The 22,228-nt window shown below is 42.1% G+C and overlaps 1 protein-coding gene across 1 annotated transcript in view; it reads right to left on the bottom strand.

The window, feature by feature from the left end:
• The window catches only part of LOC126162482 (ribonuclease P protein subunit p40-like), a 265,430-nt gene that overhangs the window by 225,453 nt on the left and 17,749 nt on the right, over nucleotides 1–22,228 (bottom strand). The window contains exon 2 of the mRNA XM_049919026.1: nucleotides 18,989–19,133. Within this exon, the coding sequence (XP_049774983.1) occupies nucleotides 18,989–19,133 (145 nt within the window). The remainder of the gene's footprint in view (nucleotides 1–18,988; nucleotides 19,134–22,228) is intronic.

The raw sequence follows: 22,228 nt of genomic DNA, 5'->3' as shown, positions 1-22,228 counted from the left end.
ATTTACAATTTAAGTGGGCTCCTGAACTATTGTTCAAAATAATTTTCAGAGGAAGCATTTAATTTGATTGCGGATGATGTCTTATGCCTACCACCAACTTTAAACATTTACCTTCGCCAACATATCAAGGATAGATTGGAGTCACAACCAAACACAATTTTACAAGTGGGGTACCTATGCGAAACGAAGCTCAACTCTTCTTTGAACTGTATCATCCGAGTCACGGGAGGGGGGCGATAAAAGAAACTGATTATTAATTTATTCCAATTGTCAAGTACAACCTCTGCCCATTCTAGCTCACAGAAACCATCTACTTCATTTCTGCTACAGTATTGGCTTTCAGTTAGAACCTGGCACGCTGGTTCTTTTCCAACAGAGCTATGACAGTTTACTACTATAATACCTATGGCTCCTAGGTTAACCCCTAACCTCTGTCTGACCTGCACCCTTTGACACTGAAACCCTTTTTCTTCTTTTCTGAGGCCCTCTAACTTATGAAACCACCAAGTCCACTCTACATTACCACTGCTACCCATGTAGCCACCTTCTGTATGTAGTGTACCCCTGACATATTAGGCAGGACCCAATACCTCACTCCCCGTGGCTCAACTCGAGGCTACATGGTTGTGGAAACACCTAAGCCTCTGGATTCAGACCCTCCCCTCAGTTCTGCACCAAAGCCTTGCAGTCAGCCCTGTTGGTTGGTTGGTTTAAAAGCGGGGGAGGGCCCAAACTGCTAGGTCATCAATCCCTTGTTCCAATTAAAATAATTCCACAAGGGTGGGAGTAAAGTAATCGAGACATACAAAACACAGATGGAAGAAAGGTGAAAATCACAAGAATGATAGAAGGGCAAAAGAGAGAGAGAGAGAGAGAGAAAGAGAGAGAGAGAGAGATATGCAAGAAACATGTAGAAGAGATCAAAACAAGAGAGCAGATTACCATGGCTGGCTGACCATGAGAATAAAAAGAAGAAGCTAGCTACTCTGCAACACATTAAAACCTCCACCCTAAAAGCACTAGGCTGGAGGCCACAGAGGGACAAAGGATATGTGCTAAAACCTAGATCAAATGATACAACCTATCCTCACGAATAAAACATAAAGCCAATGAGGCGTTGTCAGATGAAATTAGTAGCAACGAGTCCGGTAACCCAAGATTTCGTTGCAGGGCAGTCAAAGTGGGGCAGTGCACCAGAATATGGGCCACTATCAACCGGGCGCCACACCGACACTGAGGCGAGTCTTCATGACACAGGAGGTAGCCATGGGTCGCCCAAGCTTAGCCAATGCGGAGCCAGCAGAGAACCACAGAGTCCCTGCGAGAGGCCCGCATGGAGGACTTCCACATGTTTGTAGTCTCCTTAATGACACATAGTTTGTTGCGCATACTGTCATGCCATTCCATCTCCAAAAGCCAGAAAACCCTGCAGCGTACGACAGAACACAGGTCAGTTTCGGAGACACCCATCTCCAGAAGCGGTTTCTGTGTAGCCTGTTTGCCAGCCTGTCGGCAAGTTCATTGCCTGGGATTCTGACGTGTCCTGGGGTCCATACAAACACCACTGAATGATGGAACCATTCCAGGGCACAGATGGACTCCTGAATGGACACTAACAAAGAATGGTCAATAGTTTATATGCTGCTCACGGAGTCAGTACACAGGGGAAATTACTTGCCAGGGCTTGAGCGGATGTGCTAAAGAGCATGGGATATGGCTGCCAGCTCTGCAGTGAAACGACTGCAACGATCGGCAAGGAGCGCCAGCCAATGTGTCTTCCATGAACATATGCAAAGCCTACGCGACCATTCGCCATTGAGCAGTCACTGTAAAGCATTTCATGGCCCTGGTACATGTCGAGAATCGAGAGGAAGTGATAGCGGAGAGCCAAAGGGTTAACGGAGTTTTTAGGGCCATGTGAAAAGTCCAGAAGAAACTGCAGCCTACGTGTACACCAAGGAGGTGTACGTGAATGGACCTCCAGGTGAGGTGGTAGCAGGAAGGACTCCAGTTCAGACAGAAGAGACTGGACGCGAACCGCAATTGTAAGCCCTGACCTGGGCCGCCAATACGGGAGATGAACTGCTGTGGTTGGGATAAGCAGACAGTAATTCGAATGCGCAGGAAAACTATGAATATGTGCAATGTAACCGGCCAGCAGTTGTGCACACCTAACCTTCAATGGAGGGACTCCGGCCTCCACCATGACACTAGTCACCAGACTTGTCCTAAAAGCTCCCGTCGCTAGTCGAACGCCACAACAGTGCACTGGGTCGAGTAAACGCAACACTGAGGGTGCCGCTGAACCGCAAACCAGACTCCCATAGTCAAGGTGGGACTGAACAAGGGCTCTGTAGAGCTGCAGCAGCGTAGAGCGATCTGCACCCCAGATGGTGTTGCTCAGGCAGTGGAGGGCATTGAGGTACTGACAGCACTTCTGCTTAAGCTGATGAAGGTGAGATAGCCAAGTCAATCGGGCATCGAAAACCAGTCCTAAGAACCGATATGTCTCCACTACAGTGAGTGGATCATCAATAATGTAAATTTCTGGTTCTGGATGAATGGTGTGACGCCGACAGAATTGCATGCTGAAAACTGCAAGCCGTGGGCTAGAGCCCATGACTGTACCTTGTGAATGGCTCCCTGTAGATGCCGCTCCACAACACCAGTCCTGGAGCAGCAGTACGAAATGCAGAAGTCATCTGTGTACAGACAAGGTGAGACTGAAAGCCCAACAGCTGCTGCTAGACTATTAATAACCACTAAAAATAGAGACACTCAATACAGAGCCCTGTGGAATGCCATTTTCCTGAATACGGAAGGGACCATGGGAGGCACCGACTTGAACACGGAAAGTATGGAGCGATAGGAAATTCTGGATAAAAATCGGGAGTTGGATGCTTTTTGTAAATCAAAAGAGACGGCAACAAGGTGTTGGCATCTGGAAAAGGCTGTTCAAATGGCAGACTCGAGGGACACAAGATTATCAGTGGTAGAGTGCCCCTGTTGGAAGCTGCCCTGACATGGAGCCAGTAGGCCACTTGAGTCCAGGACCCAGACCCAAGCCCTGACACACCATACCTTCCAGCAACTTACAAACAACGTTGGTAAGGCCGATGGGCCGATAGCTATCCCCATCAAGTAGTTTTTGACAGTGTTTGAGCACCGGAATGATGGTGCTCTCCCACCACTGCGATGGAAAGACGCCATTGCACCAGAACCGGTTGAGGATGACGAGAAGATGACACTTTTAGTCATATGAGAGATGTTTAAGCATGTGACTGTGAATCCGAACTGGCCCAGGAACAGTGTCTGGGCAATGCGCAAGGGCACTGAGGAGCTCCCATTCTGTAAATGTGGGGGTTATAGGGTTCTCTGTGGTGTGTAGTGAATGAGAGGACTTTCCCTTCCATCTGCCGTCTGAGAATGCAAAAGGCTGGTGCATAATTATCCGATGCAGAGGTTCAAGCATAGTGCTCAGCAAAGTGCTCGGCACGCATGTTTGTGTCGGTAGATAATACGCCATTCATATTAATGCCAGGGATACCTGTTGGGGTCTGGTATACCCGAAAACATGTCTGATCTTTATCCAGACATCCAGATCCACCACAGAAATGATCATTATAGTTACCTGCTCAACCACAACATCGATGGCACCATGTGGGGGGAGATTCAATGGAGACAGCAGAGGTGAAGGCTTCCCAGTCTGCCTTGTTGAAAGCCCATCTGGGTAGGCGTCTGTGAGCATGATGCCAGGGGAGTGACAGGGAGATGATGAATTGGTCACTACCACACAGGTCGCCATGTGCTCTCCAAAGGATAGATGGGAGAAGTCCTGGGCTGCAAAGCGATAAATCAATGGCTGAGTAACTACCATGAGCCACACTGAAATTTGTGGCGGCCCCAGTATTTAAGAGGCAGAGATCGAACTGAGGCAGTAAAGTTTCGACATCTCTGTCTCAGCCAGTAAGCACGGTGCCACCGTACAAGGAGGTTACGAGTGTTAAAACTCCCAAAAGTAGGAAAGGTCTAGGGAGTTAAGCAATAAGTGCAGCCAATACATTGCAGACTTATTTCTTGTGTCATCCATATCCTAGCAGCCACAGCTTCAAAAGAGGTTTGAAGGGGCACAGGCATACCGAGTTCAGGACACAGACACAAACTCCACCTGAAACTCTATTATACTAGCCACAGTTCTTGTAATATCCCCTGTAGCCACAAAGGGCAGGAGTCCGCATTGCCGGGGACCAGGTACAGCTTAACATTGCCATAGCTCAGCCAGGTAGTGGAAAAAATCGCCGCAATTCCACTGGAAGACAATCTGATCGTGAGGCTGGGAAGGCATGGAACATTCAATGAGGCCCTTTACACCTCAGGGTCACCTGCCACCACCGACTTATTTCCTCAGCAGTTTGTAGCCACTGTGTCCAGCGAAATCTGGATTCTCAGTGGACGCCAGAATCTACACCCCATCCTCAGATGCAGAGCTTGTAGGTAGCAGCGGTGTGGGTCCCACTGCAATTCCCTTTGTCTTGGGGTCTTCTTTTTGGGTTTCTCTCACTGCTCCTTGGGTTTCTCTGGCTGAGAGGGCTTCACTGATACAGTCTCAGGGACTGAAGATGATCATGAAGCCCTACAACCAACTGCTTTTGGGCACTTCAGCGACTGGCAGGTGTCATTTTTCTCACTAGCAGAAACCTGGGAAGAGTGTGATCCAAGGGACCCCTTCCTAGCGAGAGGAGCCGAAGAAGACTTACGCTTCTCCAGCGCAGAAGTGGGGACTGATATCCCCGATGGTTGGGAGGGGGGGGGGGGGGCGGCAGTGCCCCCGAGGTAGGTGGTGCGGGAGCAACAGGGAGGGAAGTGCCCCCCACCATCAAGGGGGTGGATGTAGTCTTCCGGCTCTGAGAGCAGACTGGAATTTGTGGAACTGAAGGGGCTACAATTGTTCTCGTAGCGGTGGCGTAAGTGGAAGTCATAGCCACATGATGGAGGTGCTCAAATTTCCCCGTAGCCTCAGTGTAGGTCAGTCGGTCCAGGGTCTCATATTCCATGATTTTCCTTTCTTGCTGTAAAATCTTGCAGTCTGGTGAGCAAGGGGAATGATGCTCTCCGCCTTTGACACAGATTAGAGGCGAGGCACATGGAGTACTGGGATGCAAAGGATGTCCACAATCTTGACATGTGACATTGTAAGTACAGCGGGATGACATATGGCCAAACTTCCAGCACTTAAGGCACCACATCAAGAGAGGGATATATGGCTTGACATCAGAGCGGTAAACCATCACCTTGACCTTCTTGGGCAATGCGTCACTCTCGAAGGCCAAGATGAAGGCACTGGTGACAACCTGATTGTCTCTCAGACCCCTACAGACGTGGCAGACAAAAACACCTCGGCGTTCTAAGTCGGCATGCAGACTGCAAAAGAAGGTCCCCATGGAATGTGATAGCCTGGACCATATTTAAGCTCTTATGAAGTGGGGTGCATATGCTTCGCTGCCATCCTTAGCCTGGCATTCCTCTCATGGTGTGGCCAAGGGGAGGGGGTGGGGGGCAGGGTAATGATTTGGGGTCATATTGTTTAGCACTGAGGTTACACCTTGACCGTTTAGAGATAGCTGGTGTTTGACCATCAGCAAGAGATGATGTCATCTGCCCTGATGCCACCCACTCCGACCAGGGGCCCTCCCCATGGGTGCCACCTGGCTGCAGCAAAGGCCACCTGGTAGGATGGCCATTGCTGGGAGTCCCAAAGCCCCGGGGTGACTGGCATCTACTCCTTGGCATATGTAGGGAGTTAACAGCACAGGCATCAACAGAGCGATCCCTGTGTGGTCAGGGAGCTACAGCCAACAGGGTACATAGTGGCTCCACCACAATGGATTAGCTGTATATCAGGTGCAACCAAGCAAACAGGTCCATTATCATCATCAGCGCAGAAAACGCACCCAGGAGGGTGGCCTCGCCCAACAGCTGGAGAATGAGCAGAAGTGCAGATACACGTCGATGAAGGATGTGAGAGGTCTCAGCGCATGATGGACATGATGCACCATGTAAGGCACCCTTTGCCAATTGGCTCGCTCTTCGGGAAAGCTTGGAAAAATGGAGGTCAAACCCAACGGAGGACCATCACATAAAGGCCAAAACAAGTGAGACTCCTTTTAGTCACCTCTTATGACAGCCAGGAATACCTCAGCCCTATTCTACCCCTTGAACCCACAGGGGGAGTCCTGTTTGACTGGCAGTCTTTATCAATTCAGATAGCACCACAAAACAGAGAGCATCGTTTCTGATGCAAAGCAGCATACATCATTAGTACCAACACGGCCACCACTTGAAGTTGACTGCACCCTGTGCTCTTCATGGCATCTGGAAGGACCTATTCCACATCTGAGATGATTCCCCCTCCCCCCTCCAAACTACCAATAATCCCTCTCTCTGCCCTCTCTGACTGCCTGGATCTTGCAGGCTAAGAGCCTTCCTCTAAAACAGGACAAGTGACTTTATCAGCCATGGGTAGCATCATACAATCACAATTGGTGATTCCTTTCAACCCCCCCCCCCCCCCCCCCGCCCACACACACACACACACACACACACACACACACACACACACACACACACACACACACAGGGAAGTCTTTCACTGCCTGCTACACCTCGAAATGTAGAAATAGGCACATGGGATGGGCATTAAACACATCATCATAGAACCTGAAGACATAAGCACCTGACCCAATGAGCAATGCACATGCTAAGCTGACACCCAACAGCACAATTTACTAAGTCTGGAAACGAACTGGGTAATGACAACGCTGATCAAAGCACAAACATGCAATAGTGAAGGCCAGAGCACACATGTCAAATTTTCAGGACAGCAAATCATAGTACAAGTAGAATGTGACTCAGCAACAACTTGGTTCTTTCAAAGAGGTACTGCAGGTTAGTGTTGTGTAACATATCACTTTAGTAAACTGATGTCTTGCACACTGTAGTACTGACAAATGACTGGCATCAGAAAAATATGTTTTAGTTAGGATAGTGAGTTTAAATTTGCATTCTGTTTGGAAGACTCATTAGGTCTATGCATGTATTCTGGTGATACTTGATGAAGCAGCTTTTCTTTAAGGTGGGACAACAATAGCTGCTTTATAATGCTTCATACCTGCTTCTTTGGACGGTTTATTCTATGCAGTCTCATCCCGGCATGGAGATGTGCCACATGTCATAGGGCAAAAAGTACCATTACAATGGCTCTGTGTCATGAGAACAATAGAATATGTTCAACTGTCATTATGATTCTAGAGATCTGTCATTCATGTCCTGTCATATGGAGTACATATATCAGCACGAATTATTATAAAATGTTTCTGACTATGAACAAAAGTCAATATACAATTGTTTCTGGAGATATAGTTTGGATCATTCAGTAGGGGTCTAGAACTGAGTAAATATTTCAGCTAGCAGCACAGAAGATGCAGAGGTAACTAAATCCATAATTATGAAGAAACTCATAGAGTTATTGATCATTTAAGTAAAAGATAGAAGATCAGAATAAATAAGCTGTGGTGATCATAAAATTTTATCATAGCACATACACTATGTGACCAAAAGTGTCTGGACAACAGGCTGAAAATGACTTACAAGTTTGTGGTGGCCTCCATCGCTAATGCTGGAATTCAATATGGTGTTGGCCCACCCTTAGCCTTGATGGTGGCTTCCACTCTCGCAGGCATACATTTAATCAGGTGTTGGAAGGCTTCTGGGAGAATGGCAGCCCATTCTTCATAGAGTGAAGCACTGAGGGGAGGTATCAATGTCGGTCGGTGAGGCCTGGCTCGAAGTTGGCGTTCCAAAACATCCCAAAAGTGTTGTATAAGATTCAGATCAGGACTCTGTGCAGGCCAGTCCATTACAGGGATGTTATTTTCATGTAACTACTCCACCTCAGGCCATGCATTATGAACAGGTGCTCGATCGTGTTGAAGGATGCAATCGCCATCCTGAATTGCTCTTTAGCAGTGGGAAGCAAGAAGGTGCTTAAAACATCAATGTAGGCCTGTACTCTAATAGTTCCATGCAAAACAACAAGGGGTGCATGAAAAACACGACCACACCATAATGCCACCACCTCCGAATTTTACTGTTGGCACTACACACGCTGGCAGATGACGTTCACTGGGCATTCGCCACACCCACACCCTGCCATCGGACTGCCACATTGTGTCCTGTGATCCATCACTCCAGACAAAATTTTTTCACTAATCAGTCATCCAATGTTTATGCTCTTTACACCAAGTGAGACATAGTTTGGCATTTACTGGCATGATGTGTGGCTTATGAGCAGCCGCTTAACCGTGATATCCAAGTTTTCTCACCTCCCGCCTAACTGTCATAGTACTCGCAAAGGATTCCGATGCAGTTTGGACTTCCTGTGCGATGGTCCAGATAGATGTATGTCTATTACACATTGCAGCCCTCTTCAACTGTCAGTAGTCTGTCAGTCAACAGACGAGGTTGGTTTGTATGCTTTTGTGCTGTACACATTCCTTCACATTTCCACTTCACTGTCACATCGGAAACAGTGGACCTAGGGATTTTTAGGAGTGTGGAAATCTGGCGTGCAGACATATGACACAAGTGACATGCAATCACCTGACCACGTTCGAAGTCTGTGAGTTCTGCAGAGGGGCCCATTCTGCTCTCTCACAATGTCTGATGACTAATGAGGTCACTGATATGGAGTACCTGGCAGCACAATGCACCTAATAGGAAAAACGTACGTTTTAGGGGGTGTCCGGATACTTTTGATCACATAGTGTACACAGTTCAAACAAAAGATCAGATCATTCTGGCAACCGACAGTTCTGAGCAACCGACATTCTGGCACTCCAAGTGAAAGGAGCCAGAAAATTTCTGAGCTGGAAAAGCGAAGGAATTGATAAGAGCAGAATCAAGCAAACACAAATTAAGAAGGAGTAACAGTTCTGAAGAAAAATTTCAGTGAAATATATTGCTGTTGTCCTTATCAATGGTATCAACTTGCAAGTCAACACCAGCACTGTACTGAAAAGGCATTAAGAAGAACTGTGTAGACAATGAGCCATCATTAAATCCATTGACTACAATTATGTTGAAAAAAATTTTAATATGTCTACAAGTTGGAAGATAGTTAACTGCAACTTGTAAGGGTACTATGATCCTTTCAGAAGGCTACAAAGACACCCCAGCAGCTGATGGTGATCATGTCTGCAGCTTATCTACCTGCAGCAATGACAGCTTAGTAGTGTAGTTCACCCATCACATCTTTCCAGCTTGCTGTCTGCATCATGACACCAGAATCCATGCAAGCATTGTTTGGTGAGTTGTTTTTAATCCAAACTGATTTTTGCTGATGCGGTGGTGGTGGTGTGTATATTAGGACATAATTTGGGGTGGTTTTGAAATTCGAAAGTTTGTTACTTGTTCAATGAAAACATCGAAGTATTATTTTATTCATGGCACTAATTTTCCACAATATTTCAGTCACCAGTTGCAAATAAATTTTTATTACGTTTTACCAGTTTTGATAAATTAATTTGTCATCTTCAGAAGCTTGGTATTGGTTTAGCAGATGTCAATATCTTCTCCATAAAAGTATAATGCCATAGTATGTCCAGAAATGTACATATTGTATGTGATTATTTTAAGCACTAATTGAAAATTTACAGTAACTGAATCACATCTATGTATCTGTTGTGCTAGACTTTTGTGTTAAATGTAAGTCTATTATTAATGCAATTGAATACCTGTACTAACCAAAAGTACTGAGCAATGGATAAAGAGTTATTAAAAACCCTTATGGAACAATTTAATGCCCAGTTTGTTGCAAATAATACAGATTTAAAAACTGAACTAAATGCAATTATTGAAGGTCAAAGTATTAATTTTGAAAAGTCTTTGGTGGACACACAAGAACAGAAAAATGCTGAATTAAATAGTACGACAGAGTGTACATATTCCACGTTAAAAACACAGGGCGTCTCAAAATCTACAGTTGGCTTGCACAATGTATCCAAGTCAACTGTCACAATGGCAGCAATGATTAGGTTCTTTAAATCATTGATGTGGCTGATAAAATATCAGAAACAGAAGCTATTATAGTAACAATATCAAGTGAGTTACATTTTGGCATAACTGTGCGATCTGATTTTGTAGTGAATCCACCAATCACAACCTTTAAAGTCCGCCCCTGGTAGCTGAGTGGTCAGCGCGACAGAATGTCAGTCCTAAGAGCCTGGGTTTGATTCCTGGCTGGGTCGAAGTCCGCTCAGGGACTGGGTGTTGTGTTGTCCTAATCATCATCATTTCATCCCCATCAACACGCAAGTCGCCGAAGTGGCATCAAATCGAAAGACTTACACCTGGCGAACAGTCTACCCAACGGGAGGCCCTAGTCACACGACATTTACATTTTACAGACTTTAAATATTGAAAGAAAAAGAACATTAGACATGAGTGTCAGTCTACTTATTCCAATGCTAGATAAACATTTACATGAGATTGACCTCCGTGTTGCGCTTTCTCAACTTTAGATGAAGATATTAGCAATTTATGTGAATTTCAACAAGGTGCTAAATATTAACACGCCTCCATCAACAGAGGTTTTCATTATTCAAAATATAAGGGAAAAATTATCTGCATTTGATAAATGATTCCAATTAAACTGGTGGAACACTTATTTGACAGGTTTTAGCCAACAATTTTGCAATAATGTGCCTATAATCATTTGGTGTTAATTTGTATGAATGTACAGTACAGTATTTTCATAAGATTAAACTCTCATTACTTAGAGTATCATTAAGTAGAGTGATTACTTACAGAAAGTGCAGATTGAGTTATTGCTGTAAATTTTAATTTGCAATTTGTCTTCTGTCCATTAGTGACTTCAGATATTTTCGGAAAATGAAAAAGATACAAAAGGGCAGGTAGGCAGATGGTAGACAGTCTCATACATACATTAAGCAAACAGAGGTATAAGGGTTGTCGAGAGAGATCTGCAATATCTTTCGTGATGCCACAGGCATGCAGGAATGAAAATTAGGAGCCTTTTACGTGAGGGGAAGCCATGTACTTATCCGACTACACAGGGTGACTAATATTTCAATTTCTGTATGAGAAGAATTTGGAAATTTGTGGTAAGGTCTTATGCGACCAAACTGCTGAGGTCAGCGGTCCCTAAGCCAGCACACTACTTAATTTAACTTAAACTAACTTACGCTACACACACCCGTGCCCGAGGGAGGACTCGAACCTCTGACGGAAATCTGTATGAGAGTTTCTTATTCTCCAACTAACCTGTTTTCTATGAATTACAGCTCCTTCGATTATTTTCTTATACATTTATTTATTTATTTATTTTAAATCATATGTAGTTATTTTACCTGAATTTAACTGATGCAAATTCCTATCTACAATTATGCTAAGTTACCAAAACACAAGGAAGGTCATATTTGTAACTAAAATAATAAAATGCAAGACAATAATGTGGTAAAAATACTGCCATTAATGTCTCTCTCATTCTCTTGCAGGCACTTCCTGAAAACAATATATACAAATATGTTCTTATAGGCAGCAATTACTTATAGCGGTTCACGACATACCTCGCACCTTCATGTTTGTGCCATATCTATTCTGAGTAACAAAATTTGTGTCAACATTAAATAATTTAACAAAAATCAGTTATTTTGTTTGGAGAACCATCTTAATGAGTGCTGATCATTACCAGTGATATGTTGAATGGGGGAAGAAATAAAGATGTACCCATATACAGTACATATAGCAATTGATGTGCTTACTTTCAGCCCAGATCCTGATCAAGTCTACGTAAGGACATTCAGAACCAAAAGCAGCATAGTACATTGGCAATAAATATAGGTGGCTATTTGGGGTAATGTACAGAGGAGTACTCTTATGACACAATTGCTGAGGAAGCTCAGTAACCATGTACAGGTTCTAAGCAAAATCACAGACACCAGAATACACATAGGGGTCAGGTGCACACGGATTGTGAGCTGTGATGTCACCATGCACCCTCTCGCCTTGCTGTTTTGCATTGAAGTTTATAGGCATACACCACACACATTCAATTCATACACAGGTGTCACTGTAATCAAGATTTTCCATGTTTTAGTGTAATATTATTGTTATTATTATTAAGCTCTATATTAGGTTTTTTCTTTCTTTTTTCCTTTTTTAACAAATGTGTTGGTCAGTTTCTTCTTGTCATTCTTTTTTCTCTCTTCCTGGTCAAAATATAAATCACTGGATACTTCCATTTCATCAAAGCTAAGAGCTATGTTTCATTCAAATTTTGTTAATAATGTTTAATTTTCGAAACACTACAGCTTAAATCAATAAAATTTGGTGGACTGCTACACGGCCTGAGTCTTCTTTTTATAGTCCCTTCACTAGGAAGAGGGTGTTTCAATACATTCCTGATAAAAGGTAGTGCTTTATAAGGTACACAATGTAAAGTAGGAGCCTTTGCAATACCTTCAGATGACCACTTAGTACACTGTCGTTTCATAAGTACTTGTTGTCAACAGTCAAAAAAAGAGCCCTGAATCACTTTTTGAACCTGTTTTAATTTCAGCAACCCAGCACTACAACGTGGGAGACGCTCCTCTGCCTAAGGTATTTTATTTCTATTCTATTCTATGTGGCTTCAGCTGCCAGAGACTACAGTCGTGTGTGTGTGTGTGTGTGTGTGTGTGTGTGTGTGTGTGTGTGTGTGTGTGTGTGTGTGTTTTTGACAAAGGTCTTGTTGGCCGAAAGCTTATTTGTGACAGTCTTTTTGCTGTGCTTATCTACGACTCAGCATCTCCATTACGTAGTGAGTCGCAACTTTTCTTTTCATAATATTGTCATTTCCATTTCCATAATTTATAATTATTGGTGTATGCATGCATTGTTGCACTGACAGTAGTGCTTGTTTTCACAGTTAAAGTTTTGTCTAGCAGTTATTTCTTCATTAACTAGCAATATATTTACCTGTAATGTATCTTCTATCTCTTTACAGCAGCTTTGTTTTCGTGCCCAAATATGTTTGTCTTTATTAAGCTCATTACTATGCCCTAAATCGGCACCAGAGGATGTTAGATTTAGAATGGAACAGCATCAGTCTTCAACTTGCATTTCAAAGGAATATTTGTCAGTTCACTTTTCAAATTCCATTTATAATCCAAATCAGCGAAATGTATTGATCAGACACGAATATTTTCAACTGAAAACTAATCTGCACATTTACAAGCATTTATCTTTTTTTGTTTCGTCTCATTGTTTTTAGGAAATATATGAAACTTAATTCCTAGCTTACTAACTTGTGTTTAGTAAAACAGGCAATCAAGCAGAAAACCATTTTGTCGCATGAAAGCTTTCTCTGAAAGATCCCTCAACACTATGATAGTTACTGCGTAACTCTACTCAATCGCCATTCAGTAAAAAATTCACACTGCCGTAAACAACCTTGTTTTCACTTGTAAACATGATTACAACATAATATGTTATGGCAATCGTGGGCTACTGAGCTCTGGTTGGGTTCACTCTGATGTCAGCACTGGTAGCTTGCTATTGTGCATATCATCCGTGATCACTACCATGTATTCCTCTGCCTGTGAATAAAGTAGCAGTAAATTACCTTAAGATATATGAGGAAAGAGGAAAGTAGAGTGGCAGATAATGATTAAGCAGGATACTATACCCTTATATATAAATTGCGTAATTAATTTGGTACCAGGTAGGTGGACCGAAGGATAAAGAATGACTGTAGATTGATGGCTGTTTAGGGAGTATTCTTCTGTGGATGGTTGTGTATGAGCCTATAGGATTAGGATACCACTGATTTTGAGGCTTACACGTACTTCGCAGTTCCTATAGGATCAGAATACTACTGATTTTGAGTCTTACTACAAGGCTGCAAAGTATGTGAACCTACTCGAGTTCTGGGGTCAATTGTGTACACAAATTTAATAAAATGAATGCTAAGGAACAAGTTTCTGAGGTATGTGTACTGCTCATAAAGTATGTAACAAAAAAATAAAGAATTGTAGTATGAAAGGCAATGAAAACTGCTAGCTGTTCTGAGTAAGTGATTCCTCTAGTCTGATGACAGTACCACAAAGAATTAAAAAAATATTACAATATTATGAAAACGATAGACTACTACTTACCATATACCAGTTATTTTGAGTTGCAGATGGGCACAACAAAAAGTCCACTATCATATAAGCTTTCAGCCAGAACATGTTACAAAGCATGGAACTAGAATTCAGTGTACAATACAGTTCTTTCTATAAAGCAAGAATATCTAAAATAAGCTTTCTTATCAACCTAACTGTGGATAATGCTCTATCTTCAGTTAAAGAGAGTGTTAATAGTTCTACAACAGCAGTGCATTCATCAGGTTCTTAGTTCATAGAGTAGTTTATCCAGAGTTAATGAAATAAGTTAAGAATTTGATTTGATCAAATTGTGATAGTATGAAGCACAGATAAATCAAGATATCAGACATGAGAAATACCTCAATGAGAAGCAAAACTGTATGGGTTAGGTTGGTCTGCAGGCCAAAGTGCACATGAGGGACTGAAGGAACAAGTTGTCACACCCCAGGATCACTTTCTGTCACTGATGGAGGTGGATCATCTTCAACAAGTATAGATTCTGAGTCTGATGGCATGGAAGGATCTGGTGCCTCTGGGATCAACAGGGAAGACCTCTGAGATCTTCTTTTCCTCCCTAACTACTTTACAGAGTTGGGTTTCTTGAAAGTGCTTACTTGCTGTGAGAGGTAGGAACAGAAGAGGAGTGGGCAGTTCTGGGACCCACAGTCCACAAGTTCTTCAGCCACTGGCAGGTGTAGCGTCATAGGCCTGTAAATTGCCAGGAAAAACGTTATTTCCAGAGGATGTGGCCTGTATGGCTAGATGCAGGGATAGGTAATTGAAGACAGTGCTGCACAAACCACAAGAGGGTATGATTTATCTCCCCCAAACGCTAATTTATTTGCTCGACTTACAGAAGTAAATTTTGGGTGAAAGGAGGTAGTAGTACTTGCACTGCTAATGACATGGCCATAGTAGTGGCAAAATGCAGTATAACTGGGATGGGAAGGATGTGATCATACTTTTTCCGCACTTCAAAATACAAGAGGTGATTGGAGACTAAGTTTCTTAATTAAGGGATCATTCATTGAAAATTGAGGGGAGAGGTCACAGCTGCACTTGACACAGAACAGTGATTCCTCACATGGTAAATTTTCTTGAAGCAGCTGACTAGTTATGACAAATTCAATTTTTCGTACAAAGGGATGGCATACACCAAAATCATTGATATGTAAAGCATAGAATCAGATGTAGGAAATATGGCTTTATATCACAATGGTAACAAAGGTTTTAACTTTCTCAGGAAACAAAACACACTGAAAAGTAAGAATGAATGCTCTGGCATAAACCTCATTTGGCAGGACACTGTATATGGTGCATGGAAGGAAAACACTCACTTGTCTGAGTTTTCACGTAAATACTCTCCTGTCCGCAATATTATGTCCCTGTGAAAAATTAAACCCCGTACCATGTTCAGGCTCTCATGGCGTGTTAACAAGACAGGTGTGTCATCAAGTTCTTGCAAGAAAATAATGCTTGGGACTGGGTAGGATTCATTGTTTTGCTTAAGGCATAACCACTTCATAGTTCACTGAGGGAAGAGATTTCTCCAAGTACTAAGTAGTAGCTTCAGAAAGTATGTCATACATGGCGTCCCATGCTAATACCATTACACAACAACAGTGTTGCACTGTCAGAAGAAAGTTCATTCAAAATCCATTTTTCCATTGGTGTTGTGAGTAGTTATCAGTTCACTCCACTGCCAATTACAAAGGATTCAGCAGCAATACAGTTGGAGGTATCGGAACTGCAAGAGGTCCACATACTAGAAGGACTTAATATGGTAGTTCAGCTATTGAATTTTAGAAATGCAGGAGAAAAATACCTCCAACCAAAGATTGTGCCAAGAGACTTACATTTTTGGGATCTCTTGTACGTGAATCACTGTACTCCGCACTTAAATCACTAAATCTAGATATCACTCTAAACTAACAGATGAACATTTAATTGAACTTACATGAACTGCACTCACCAGATATCAGCAAGAATTGAAACAGCTTACAGCAAAAATGAACACTTGCAAAAGGACATTACAGTGGCTTCTTATTTCTTGTTATGTAATGAAATGTTTAGTGATGTTAGTTTTAAAATAAATGTTTCTTTGCTAATGACATAAAAATGTTACTTCAGTGATGATAATGTTAGTCTCTAAACAGTGTGGCTCTCTTCAAATAAATTTCATAAATTTACAGCTTTCAAAGGTAAAGTTAGTGACCAGTCTGCTATGTAAATGACCAGGTGTACAACAGTAATTGTAACCTCACCATCTTTGCAAGTGATGCATTTGCCATTGCCTGTAATTTATGCCCAGAAAAAAACTGCACAAATATCCAGTCCGATCTGGATAAGGCTTTGAAGTGTTGTAAAGATTCACAACTTGTGTTAACGGTACAGAAATGGAAAACTGTGCACTTCACAAAACACAGAATAGTAGTATCGTATAACTGCAATATCAGTCACAGTTGGCATCAGCCAACTCTCACAAATGCATGAGAGTAGGAATTTGTATGGATATGAAATGGAATGCTCACATAGACTCAATCTTAAGTAAAGCAGGTAGCATACTTTGATTCATTGGCAGGAGACTGAGAAAATGCAGGGATGTCTACTTAAAATGTTTCAAGGATCAGTATTAAATGAAGAATCTAGGACTACACTATAGCCTTCTGAAAACTGTAAAGCTTGCGATGGGCGACAAAAATTTGTTAAAGAAAATATATTATACTGTCATTTTTTTGTACAGTAGCTGAGGTAAAAATGTTTGAAGCATTGCCCGTAAATCTTTTCTTAACGTGCGGCTCCAAATTCTGAATTGAAAATAGTTCAGATATTTAAACCACTACTGTTTCTCTCTGACCATTGTCAACATTAGTAATCAAACAACACTGTTTACAGTACCAAAATTAGTTTCATTAGTAATTGATACTGACTTGTGCTGTCAATTTTTTTGTTTAGAAACATTGTGCTGAAGCAGTCACCAGTTCATCGCAAGTGCTAAAAACTGCCAATTTCAGTTCTGATTATGTGTAACATGTGAGTACTTGCATACCTGTTTGGATCTGATGATGGCAGTAGCCCAAAACATGACACTTATTTAATGAGTAAAAATACACTGTACAATCTAAACAGTACTATTTCAAAATAGTCCATAACTATGGCACACTCATTAAAGGATTTTATTTAACAGAATACTTCACTATTCAAGTGAGGCAGAAGGCTGCTTCTCCACCCCCCACCCCCCCCCCTACCCCAACACACCTATTAGCATTTAAGAAAAAGGTTTAGAGGCACTAGCTATCATACTTACCCTTCAAACGAGCATGAGGTGATAATTAGTAAAATCACACACAATGCCCACTCAATTTAACTAGTTTTTTGGAGATCTTGTTTCCTGTAATACTACTGCGTTGTATTGCACTGCAGTGCATTGTATTGTATTTGTCTACAAAACAGCTTATGCATAAGACAATGGGCAAATCAGCTAATTTGCATACAAGTGAAAAGATGCCTAATGTATGTTTGCAACATCCAAAAGCAAAATTTGGACACTGTATTTGTTAACTGGTTAGTTGTACTTGCCTGATGAAAATATTTGTTAAGAGTGTAAACTAATAGCATAGGGAAAGTATTTATGTGTTTTTCTTTGCATCCAAACAACAGCAACAACAACAACAACAACAACAACAACAATAATAATAATATACTTACAGACTACCTTATCAAAAGTAAACATGTTGAAAATCATGGCTGCAGTACAGTCATGAGGTTTAAATGCAACTTGTGGCTGGTTGTTGTTTCAGTTATAAACATTATAGTAGTCTTTAGGATTTCTGTACTGCAGTAGCACAGAGTGAATCAGCACTTTGACAAACTTTTGAAGGTTGTACAGAATTATTTTCCAAGCATTTTGAGACAAGGGACTCACGGTCTCCAGAGTCTCTTTACACAGCAATTTCATTAAATCTGATCTCTTACTCCTTGTACCAATATTGCATTCAAAATATCTGCAAAACAGTGTCAATGTCAATGGTATACACAGTGTGCATTGTTTTGAAACAAACTTGTTCCATTAACTTGTGGCCAGCAGTGTCATTTGCACATTAACAGCAATACACAGGTTCACAGATGAAGAATTGCCCGATATGCATCTTGTCTATGGATTCACTGAATTTTGCAACAGAAAAGCAGCCCAACAACCCTATGCTCAGCTGTCCCTACAGCAACAGCAACCAATTCATAGTAGTTTTGCATCTCTACATAGGTGCCCAAAAATTATAGGGTTCTTTGGCATTACTATGTTTTGGTGAATGCTCATCACTGTTGTGAAAGTATTTTCACCGAAACAAAGATAATTCCAGTAACAAAGTTGAACAGATTCAGGCAGGTAATGAAGATGTGTGCCCTTGGTAAGTCATGAGCAAGACACTGCTCCACATCATTGCTCCCAAGTTGGGTAAGAATAGTCTGAGAAACACTCTGCTCACTTGAGGATGCTTGTGTGGTACTCTAGTCACTTGATCTTAACATTAATGAGTACATTCAGAATGCCACTGGCCAAATATGAACATGCCTTAGACCCAGCACTGACCAATCTCTGAGAGTTGTGGTCAGTAGTTGAGTGGTCACAGATCAAGATGGCTCAACAAGCTTTTCAGAGGGTTGTAGAGTCCATGTCACGACACTTCACTACAGCCATCAGTGCCAATACCATGCATACGAATATTCTAATATAAAGAATTAATTAGGTATGTAAAATTATTCACATAATACGGATTGAAAAATACCTCTTCTTACAAAAGCATCCAGAAAGTTTCTGTTGATAAGCTCCACTGCAGGTACAGCAAAAATTCTGTAGTAAGCACAGTCTTCCAACAGTGCATCTACAATTGAACTTGGAACTGATAAAGTATCTGGTATGACAACAGATATCTGAAAAATTAAAATAAACAAAATGGACTATTTGTACAAGCTGGATTTTTTCACAGCAGCAATTAAAATAAGATTCAATATATATGAGTGTCACTGCAAAAGATTTAAGAGTTACTAATTTTCTTCTGAGAAATCTCAGCTTTACATCTTTTGGAAGACATTTCTATTATGTTTTATTACCACTATATATTACCAACACACTTACTAAACGGCTGGACAGACATACCCACAGTAACCCATCAAACAAATACTTAAAAATAGATGATAAGGTTTGTCCATTTATAACACTTGACACACCAACCTGTTATAAAGGTATACTAATACAAGAGTGTCACTACCAAGTCAGCACAAAATATTAGCATTTTCAGTCCAATATAATCACAGCCAGAAGAGTTACTGCAACTTTCTAAAAGATTGTTTGGCAAAGTTGATGTCTGGTTATGAGGTATGCAGTGCCTGTCTCAGTAAATCTAATGGATTTGCCTTTGACGGTAACCCCTCAACCCTTCCAGGTATTGCTGGGAAAAATTAATTGAATTTACTAGCAAATGACATGAATTCCATTATCCTTTGTCTCCCAGCCATTGTGCTCGCGAATTTAAACAACATTTAAGATTATTAATTTCATGCCTAATGATTCTCTAAATTATCCTTGCCTTGCCTTCAATGTTTTGTATCTTTTCTCATAGTACATGGTTTTTACCTTTATGATGACGAGGTTGCAACATTCCTTATACATAATTAAGTAATGATTGGAGATATTCACCTGGTCCTAATAAATTTGGTTGGGGGTTAAGGGCTAAACAACAAAATTAGCACCCTTGGTCCATGGGTAGTTCATCAGGAGTTAGTGACATCCGTTCTGATGATGAAAGTACACAGGAGGAGTTAATTCAAAGCATTAACAGTAGCACTGATGTCTGATGTCAGAGCTGATAAATGATCTGTGTGTGGAAAAGTACAAGGGTTAGGCCAGTACATAGGTCAAAGCAGACATGAAGTCCACACGGCTTATCCATGACGTGAGAAACAACACCTGCATCCGACCCACACCAAGCTGGTTGAGGATGAAGAATTCCTTCTAGTCCGGAGATACAGAACAAGTAAGAAGGAGAAATGTAATGGACATCAGCTGGACCATTATGATTTATTACAAACACAATTATAAAAACAACATCAGAGAAACAGGTAAGGGAGCAGAGGGGGTGGGGGAAGGGGCAGAGTCCCTGGGGCTCTGCATATGACGGCAGCAGCCTCACCCATAGCCACCCCACTGCCCCACTCCTGATCCATTATAGTCAAGCCATTAAAGAGCAACCACTATTCAGTAGTGTGCTACCCCTAAAATGGAAAATAGGGTTCAGCAGAAAAAGGCAAATTGCATCTAAAAGCAGTTGAAACACCACCACCCACCTTGCCCCCATAGGTAGTGTAATAGGACGAACTGCACAGTTCCTGGAGTCAGGGATGAAGCACAAGAAATAAGCATCGACCACCACTGGTCATCGCCCAGCCCGCTCATCACCCCTCAGCAGCAGCAGCAGCAGCAGCAGCAGCAGCAAAATGCTTCCATTATTCTGCGTGTCAGTGCCCCAGTGCCAGCCTTCAGAAAGCAACTTATGTCTGACGACACCCAGTTTGGTCACTGCCTCTGTACCAGACCATTTCCACGTGACACCCAAGTGTGGACACTTCCTTAATGTCAGCCAGTAGCAGCAACATTTACATCCCTCCCGGACTAACTGTTGTCATCAGCCAGCTGGGCAACATAGCTGTGCCCAGACTGCATCAGCTGCAGCCTTTGAGTCTTCACCATAATGATGTTGCCACCACCACGCCATCCCCAAGTGTGAACCAGGGACCACAGCCTGACTGCCCAACCTCTGGAAGCCAACAGTGCTGCCATATCAACAAACTGCTCGCCAATGTACTTACTGCTGCCCCATGACCAGGGCTTGAACAGATCACCTACCAGCAATCTGCCGCCTGAGTCTGCCAGCTACCCACAGCTGCTCTTCAGCCTTTGGTTCAGAGTTGGGCTCACATCACCGTCGACTGTCTCACACTGCAAAGAGCCAACTGTGATGCATTGGTTGCCACCATCAATTCGTCTTCCAGCATGTTGGCTACGCCAGCTCAACACCACCTTCTCGGCAGCGTGTGTACTTCACATGCTGTGTTTACAAAGCCCACTGCTACAAGTTCGAATATTATGAGTCGATGCTAAACAGCACCAGATGAGTGGGTATACCTGAATGACTGCCAAAGCTGACTGAATTAATAAGTACTTGTTTCACATTTCACTGGACTACTACTATTCTCTCAGAATGAGAGAGAGCTGTCAGTTTGGATATTGAGCTTCGTTATGAAGTATTGTGAGGAATTTGATGATGATGTATTATGGGTGTTTACTGATGTACTGCGAGGATGAAAGGTGCAATAGTTGTGTTCAGAGTTCTTCCTGATCGATACAACTGAGAATGCAACAATAATGCTGCCACTGACTTCCTTCCTTTCGCAGACAGTTTTCATTATTTGTTACATCATACTACAAGGTAAGGTCGGTATTACACTATCAAATTTCTTTGTCCAAGTTGATATGTCAAATATTTTTGTCAAAGAATTTTGATGGTGTAATAGGGCACTTTGTCAAATCTTGTCTCTCATGAAATAAATTTGATCAAAACTAGAGCTTCACTGTAGATTTGATCATAAAAGTCACTTGTCTTCTGTTCACTCCAATGTGACATGTTACCACGTGGAGTGCTAGCATCGCTGCAGCAATCTGTCATCTGTAGTGCGTTTATAAACATGGCCGGTAAATGCAATTGGTGTGTACCGACAACTACAAAATTAAGAGAGATGTATGAAGCTGATAAGGCATTTTACAATGTGAGGCACTCTGAATACAAAAACACATTAAGGAGATTGGAGACCTAACCTAACCCCACTCTCTCCCGTAGCAAGGAATCTGGGTGCTACAGTGAGTCTGTTTTCTGCAGATATAGCAGTTCTTAAGTGAGTATTGTGCTTTGTGATATGAGGATTCACTTCACTGAACAAATACTGAAATGTATGCTCATCCATTCTTAAGT

The sequence above is a fragment of the Schistocerca cancellata genome, chromosome 2 (assembly GCF_023864275.1).
Source record: "Schistocerca cancellata isolate TAMUIC-IGC-003103 chromosome 2, iqSchCanc2.1, whole genome shotgun sequence".
Lineage (NCBI taxonomy): Eukaryota > Metazoa > Arthropoda > Insecta > Orthoptera > Acrididae > Schistocerca > Schistocerca cancellata.
The sequence above is the reverse complement of the archived record's forward strand: the minus strand, read 5'-3'. Positions and strand labels throughout refer to the sequence as shown.